The 7,029-nt window shown below is 27.8% G+C and overlaps 4 protein-coding genes across 4 annotated transcripts in view; 1 reads left to right on the forward strand and 3 right to left on the reverse strand.

Moving 5' to 3' along the window:
* Positions 1-348, forward strand: part of EHI_134360 (ribonuclease H2 subunit A, putative) — a gene marked incomplete at both ends in the record, with an annotated part of 1,132 nt that extends 784 nt beyond the window's left edge. The window contains one exon of the mRNA XM_001913601.1: positions 1-348. This exon is cut by the window's left edge and continues 119 nt beyond it. Coding sequence (XP_001913636.1) covers positions 1-348 — 348 coding nt within the window.
* Positions 349-772: 424 nt separating this feature from the next.
* Positions 773-4,857, reverse strand: EHI_134470 (ATP-binding cassette protein, putative; the record flags this gene model as incomplete). The annotated part of the gene is made up of 2 exons (XM_647047.2): positions 773-1,089; positions 1,230-4,857. 2 exons carry the CDS (start codon positions 4,855-4,857, stop codon positions 773-775), a joined length of 3,945 nt encoding a protein of 1,314 aa, XP_652139.2.
* A 263-nt stretch (positions 4,858-5,120) lies between these two features.
* On the reverse strand, positions 5,121-5,941 carry EHI_134480 (uncharacterized protein; the record flags this gene model as incomplete). Its single annotated transcript, XM_650004.1, has 3 exons — positions 5,121-5,367; positions 5,415-5,795; positions 5,844-5,941. 3 exons carry the CDS (start codon positions 5,939-5,941, stop codon positions 5,121-5,123), a joined length of 726 nt encoding a protein of 241 aa, XP_655096.1.
* A 395-nt stretch (positions 5,942-6,336) lies between these two features.
* Positions 6,337-6,849, reverse strand: EHI_134490 (F-actin capping protein subunit beta, putative; the record flags this gene model as incomplete). Its single annotated transcript, XM_001913602.1, has 1 exon — positions 6,337-6,849. The coding sequence occupies one exon, from the start codon at positions 6,847-6,849 to the stop codon at positions 6,337-6,339; it is 513 nt and encodes a 170-aa protein (XP_001913637.1).
* Positions 6,850-7,029: the final 180 nt, after the last annotated feature.

Consider the following 7,029-nt stretch of genomic DNA (forward strand, 5'->3'; position numbering starts at 1 on the left):
GATGTTAATTTAAATAGAGGGGTTTTTGGATGGGGAAGAAAAGTTATGAAGAAAGAAAAGATTAAAGGATATATTGGAGAATGGAAAGAGATGGAATTGGTATTAACAAATGACTTAATGATAATTACATACCAAAAACAGATTGAATATATAAGTCTCTATGTTGACTATAATATCACTGAATATAACATTGATGATGACGTATATCAAATTGAAGATAAAGAACAAGGAATTTACTACATCAAAGACATTGAGTTAAAGGGATTAAAAGAGGATATTAATTCTTACCTAAGAATCACAGATGATGTTTATCAATTCCCAGCTACTCCAAATGACATTTTTAATTAATTTTTCTCATTCTATTCAACTTCCATTTTGTTAATTGTAATATTTTCTTCTTGTTTGCAATGGTTGCTTATTGATTAATAAATACACAAACTGAGACAAATGTATTAAAATTACTCATGGCTGTATCATTCCCTCCAATTTCCAATCTTTGTATTGGAGAATGTTAATTAAGTAATTATTTTTCTCCCAAATTAGAAACAAGCAAAAATTCCATCTCTATCTTATTATTCTTTTGTTTTACTTTATCATTAATTGGAAATGTTTTATTAGAGTCAGTATGTATTTGTTTCATTTTCTTCAGTCAACAATAAAACAAAGTAAGTAATTAATAAGAACATGATACAAAAAAACAAAAGAATGAATATCCTTTAGAAATTGCATTTATTTTTATCATAAACCATTAATTAAAACAAAACCAATCAATTTATTTAGATGAAGAATTGTTACTACCTTCACTTACCGATTCACTCTTATCGTTTACATGTTGTGGTAATGGACTTACTGTTGGTGTATTTAAATTGAGTAATGGGGATTTATCTTTATTGGTTACTGTTCCATCAAGTGGCATTGGACTTGCAGATGGTGTATTTAAGTCAATCAACTCTGTTGGCTTTTCAGTTGAGTCTGATGATTCATTTTCTTGTTTTTTCTTTTTTTCATCTTCAGCTTTTAATGTTTCAGCAATAGATGCTTCTCCTTTTGCTAATCGTTTAAGTTCTTCAGCACATCCTGATTGTTGAACTAAATTATTGAAGATTGTTGTTTCTTGTTCAATCAAATTAATTGGGGTATCCATTTCCATTAAATGACCATCATCAAATACATAACTCGATTAGAATCCATGATTGAATGTAATCTATGTGCAATAGTTAATGTTGTACATTCTTTGAAATTCTTTCTAACCATTTCTTGAATCATAATATCTGTTTGAATATCAATTGATGCAGTTGCTTCATCCATAATTAATATTTTAGCTCCCTTTAATAATGCTCTTGCCATGCAAATCATTTGACGTTCTCCAAGTGAGAAATTTTCTCCATTTTCTGTAACTATATAATCCAATTCTTTATTTACATTAACCAATTCTAATACATGTTTCATTTCTTCATCACTCTTTTGGAATGTAGGATCAAGATTTTCTCTAATTGTTCCACTAAACATAGTTGCTTCTTGTGGTAAAATACACATTCTTGATCTTAATGTACGCATAGGAATTGTTGTAGTATCAATTCCATCAACAAGAATTGACCCACCTGCAGGTTCTTCAATTCTAAACAATCCTGCCATCATTGTTGATTTTCCACTTCCTGTTCTTCCAACAATACCTATTTTTTCTTTATCATTGATAACAGCATCTACTCCTTTTAAAACTAATGGTAATCCTTCACGATATCTAAATTGATATCCCTTTAATTCAATCTTTCCTTCTTTTGGCCAATCCTCTGGTATTTCTTGATACTTTCTTTTCTTCTCTTTTGTTTCTTCAACAGGAATATCTTTTAACACTAATACTCTTTCTACTGATTGCATAACAATATCTACTTCTAATATATTTTGTGAGAAATCTGTAATAAATCCTCCAAGCGTTGTAATATTCATTAATGCAACACCTGCTACTCCTGATTCAATTCCTCCTTTAACTTTCAAAATAACAATAACCATAACAGTAATAATAGCAAGTCCAACACCTAACCAATCTAATCGTTGTGAATACCATGATTTAGCCATTTGAAGAGTATAATATGATAATGTATTATTTTTCATCTTCTTAATAATAGCATCTAGGAATGTTTCTTGTCCACCGTATGTTCTAACTGTTGCTAATCCTAATAATGTTTGATCAAAATGAATAAATATTGGTGATCTTGTAACTCCTTCTAATCTTTGCATTTCAATAGATGCTCTTACAAAATATTTATGGAATAAAAAGAATGCAATTAAAACAAGTACAACAACAATAATCAAATAATATGAACATGTACAAATAACAACAAAAATTGCTATAATATCACAACATTGTCCAAAAAATTGTTCATATTGTTGTGGTAATCTAAAATCAACAAATCTTAAATCTCTTGAAAAGTAATTTAATAATCTTCCTAATGGTGTAATATCAAAGAATGATAATAATGTACCAAATAAATTTCTTATCATCATTTTATGTAATCCATTTGCACATAATAATCCATATATTGTTATTCCAATCATTGATATTAATGTAGAAATAATTTGTACTCCAAGTGAAATAGAACTTGCATAGAAATAATATGTATCTCCTTCTGGATGTTCTTCATCTATTTTATTTGTCCAAAATGTAATAAATAAATTATAACATACTCTTGATGCACATCTAACTACAAATGGTATTAAACAAAGTATTAATCCAATAAATCCTCCTGCTCTAAAATAATGCCAATATGTACTCCATGCAACTCCTCCTACTGACCTTTTTTCTTCAACAACATCAGTAGCAACAACATCTTGTGGAACTGTTTCAGTATCTTGTTTTTTATTATTATCTTTCTTTTTTGAACTTACAGTTTTAACAAATTGAGATGCTTCTAAATTGGAATTTCTTAATTCTTCAATACTTCCATTAAATGCAATTTTCTTATCTTCAATAACAATAATTCTATCTGCTTTATCAATAAAATATGTTTGATTAGTAACAATGATTCGTGTTTTATTTCCTAATAATCCTTCCATTGCATGTTCAAAAATAAATGACCCAACTTGGAAATCAACTGCTGATAATGGATCATCAAAAACAACAATATCCTTTGCATTATATAATGCTCTTGCAATAGAAATACGTTGTCTTTGTCCACCTGATAGATTAGCTCCTCTTTCTGCAACTTCATACATATCACCTCCTCTTAATATTTGTAAATCTCTATTTAAACATGCACATGTACATGCATTATTATACTTTTCTCTATTAAATTTCTCTAAGAAACATATATTCTCTCTTACTGTAGTATTCATTAACCATGGAGTTTGTGATGCATATGTAATATTTCCACTGATAACTGTTTCTCCTTTACTTTGTTCTAATTCTCCTAATATTGATAATAAAAATGATGATTTTCCACTTCCAACACTACCTAAAACACATACTAATTCTCCTTTCTTAATTTTTAATTCATCACAACTAAATGCTGTTTCTCCATTAGGGAAATTATAATTAACATTTTTCATATTAATTGCATATTCTGAATTTGGTGCTGATGTTCTGTCTTGTGGTTGAAGTTCTGGTGTCAAGAAAAACTCTTGCAATCTTCCAATAGCAACTTTAAATGTTGTTAAACATGAAACAAAATATCCAAAGTTCATAAATGGTCTTCTAATAGCATTGAAATATGCAATACAAGTAAAAACTTTACCAACTTCTAAGTGATAATCAATTTGGATATAAACAAGATATAATACAAATGCCATGAATGGAGATAATTCTAACATTAATGTAACTAAGGTTGATCGTGCTGACATCGTACCTCCCATACACCACAATTCTTTTGTTCTTAACTTCCTTAATCTTTTATGAAGTGGTTCTTCCCATGCATTATATTTAATAAATTTAATACTTCTTAAAATCTCTCCTAAAAAGTTTAATCGTTTATCAGTTGCACTTTGTGTTTTACGGAAGAAAAATCCAATCATTTTACCTGATATCGTATTAACAGACACAAATACTAAACAGACTCCAATTGGAATAAAAGCCCAATATGTAATAATACAAAGAAGAATTATACATACTATTAAAAATAATACTGGTGCACATGACCCAGTAATAACTAATGGTAATTGTTCAACAAAAAGCATTGCATCATTTGACATTAAATTAACCAATTTCCCAGTTTCTTCTATTGATGCTGAATTTAATTTTAATGATTTTTCATAAATCATAGAAATTAATCCATTTCTAAGTCTTAATGATAAGACAAAAATCCATTTAATTGATAATTGAAAACAAAATGATGTTAATATTTGCATAAATGCAATAACAAGTAAATACACTACTCCTTTCCATGTTTCTGGTTCATCTTCTGCAACCCATTCTACCATAAATTGAATAATAGCAGGAATAACTAATGTTGAAAGTTGTGAAATCATAATTGCAATAAAACAAATCAAGAAATGACCCCATTCCATTCTAAATAATGTTCTTAATAATGATGGACTTTTAGGATGTTTTTCTATTTCTTTTTCCCAACATTTAGTAATTTTTTTATGAGTCATTTCAATATCAAGTGTATGTGGTAATTGTCCAATTTCTTTAACATTTAAACTTCCTTTTCTTCCTTTTCTAATATATTTTGGTGCTCTTTGCATAAAAGCAATTTGACAACAATTAGGATGTTTCTTATGTAATGGTTCAATTTCTTCTTCTACATACCCTTCATCTACATCAAATACTTCCATCTCAATTTGTCCTTTCTTTTCATTACTTTCTTCAAAACTGTTATTTTCAGTGTTATTAGTACTACCACCACTTAATGAGTTATTCATTATACAAAAGTGTGAAGTGTTATTTATCTTATTTTCTTTTTTAACTTCCTTTAACCCTTTAAAGTTGAATTATTGGTTTTCTTTTACTATTTCAGGTATTTTACTAAAATTCATAAGTAATGCTAACAATAAAACAAGTAACTTAACACTACTCTTCTCTTTATTTTCTTGATTTTTGTTAGTATTTTCCTTTCTTATTCTTCTTTAAAATATGAAATATTAATAATTGTCTTAAATGAACAAAAAAATTTAGTCAATTAGTTTTATAAATTGACTAAATACTGTAATGTAGCGATTCCCATTTTTTCTTCTTTTTCTTCTTTGAACCTTTCGCTTAGAGTGGAATATTCAATAAAATGGAAGTTTTGACTGTTTTCAGTAATTTCATTTCTAAATGTCTCAAATGGTCCATCTCCAATTCCAATACAAATAACTTCAATTCCACTTCCAGACGCCTTTTTAATAGTTTTAATTGTAGTCTTATTATCAGTTACTTGACCATCACATAATCTATTGGTGATTTTTAACTTCTTCTTATAATTAGAGACAAAACAAACAAAATGACAACAGTTTTGTTTAGTGTTTGACTTTTTTTTTCAATTGCCTTTTCAATTAATGGAGAGATATTAGTTGGTCCAGATAATGTAACTAATGGAGTTGTAATTTTATATGTCTCCAGAACTTCTTCATAGCTCTGAAATGCCTCACCTTTCTGGTTCATATTACATGTTGAATTTCCTCGTGAGATAGAATCACCAAATGAATATAAATAAATTTCTTTAGTATATTTTTTAAGATATTTTGAGATGATTGAGATTACTTCTTGATATGGATTTAATTCTTCACTTATCAAATGAAGATTTTTTCCTCCATAAGTTTTTTTTCCAGAATCAACATTACTTGATGTATAGTCGATTCCAATAAACACAGTTACATCCCTAAGTTATTTGTTATTATTTATTTTAATTTCTATTAATTATTCAAACTTAATATCTTTTTGGTTTAGTTCATTCTCAATTTCTTCAATACTTTGATATTTAATTTGAAGGACGGAATTTGTTGGTGAGCTGTGTGTATTTCCCATTTTTTTTTTCTAGTCTGTTTTTATAAGAACAATACGTTTATTACAAATTTAGTATTAACAATAGCTTTAATCTACAAAAATGAAATTTAGCTTGATTAAAATTTTTACATAACAACTTGATTAAAATTTGTACTAAGTCTTTTTCTTTTTTTGAATAGTTTAAATAGACTTTTCTGTGATGTAAAGATACTCTCATTTCTCAATTCAACATAAATCAATAGTAGTGAATCTTCAATATTTTATTCATTTCTGAATAATTATTATTTTCTCGTAATTCTTAATTTTCCTAATAAATTGTTCAATATTTTTGAAGTTGAACTTAAAATAAATATTAAGATTTAAATAAGATTAAATAAATGAAAAGTGAAATGAGTGAAAAAGAGATTAATTACTTCTTAATCATCATCGTGTCTTCCTCTAAGTTGAGTATTAATTTGTTTAGTCATCAAAGTTCTCTTATTTTGTTCTGAAACTCCAATTTGGCATCTGCAATTATTAGTAATTTCTTTACTCTTGCTGAAATAAATAGCATCAAGAATTTGTCTCATTCTGCTTTCTGTTTCTTCAACAAATGTACCGATGTTAATAATATGAGAATCTTTCTGAGTAGTAGATAATACCTTTTCGTTTTGTCTAGTAAGAGATCCTGCAAATGCAACTTTACCTGTTGCTTCACAGTCAGTTTCCATATAAAGAATTACTGTTGATGTAAGTCTATATTCTGCTTTTGATGTTCCTTTTGGAATAACTTCAATGACATTAATTGAATCCCATGTTCCTTTCATTGGATTTCCTTTCTTACTTTGATCAGCTGTTTTCTTCATTAAAACACAAACAGCAAATCCGTCATTAATATCCCAACAGTATACACTATGAACTCCTCCTTCATAATACATTTCTCTATACATATCAAATGCATCATTTAAACTAATTTCTAATTGTCTTAATTCATCACTTGGAAGTCCTCCTTCTGGGAATGCTGGGAAATATTTATTAGAAAATGGTGACCTATATGAATCTCCATCTCTACAATAATCACATATCAAAAATGACTTCTTGGCAGTTGTGTCTTCAACAATTTTTAATGG

The sequence above is a fragment of the Entamoeba histolytica genome, genomic scaffold (genome assembly GCF_000208925.1).
Source record: "Entamoeba histolytica HM-1:IMSS scf_1104750518367 genomic scaffold, whole genome shotgun sequence".
NCBI lineage: Eukaryota > Evosea > Mastigamoebida > Endamoebidae > Entamoeba > Entamoeba histolytica.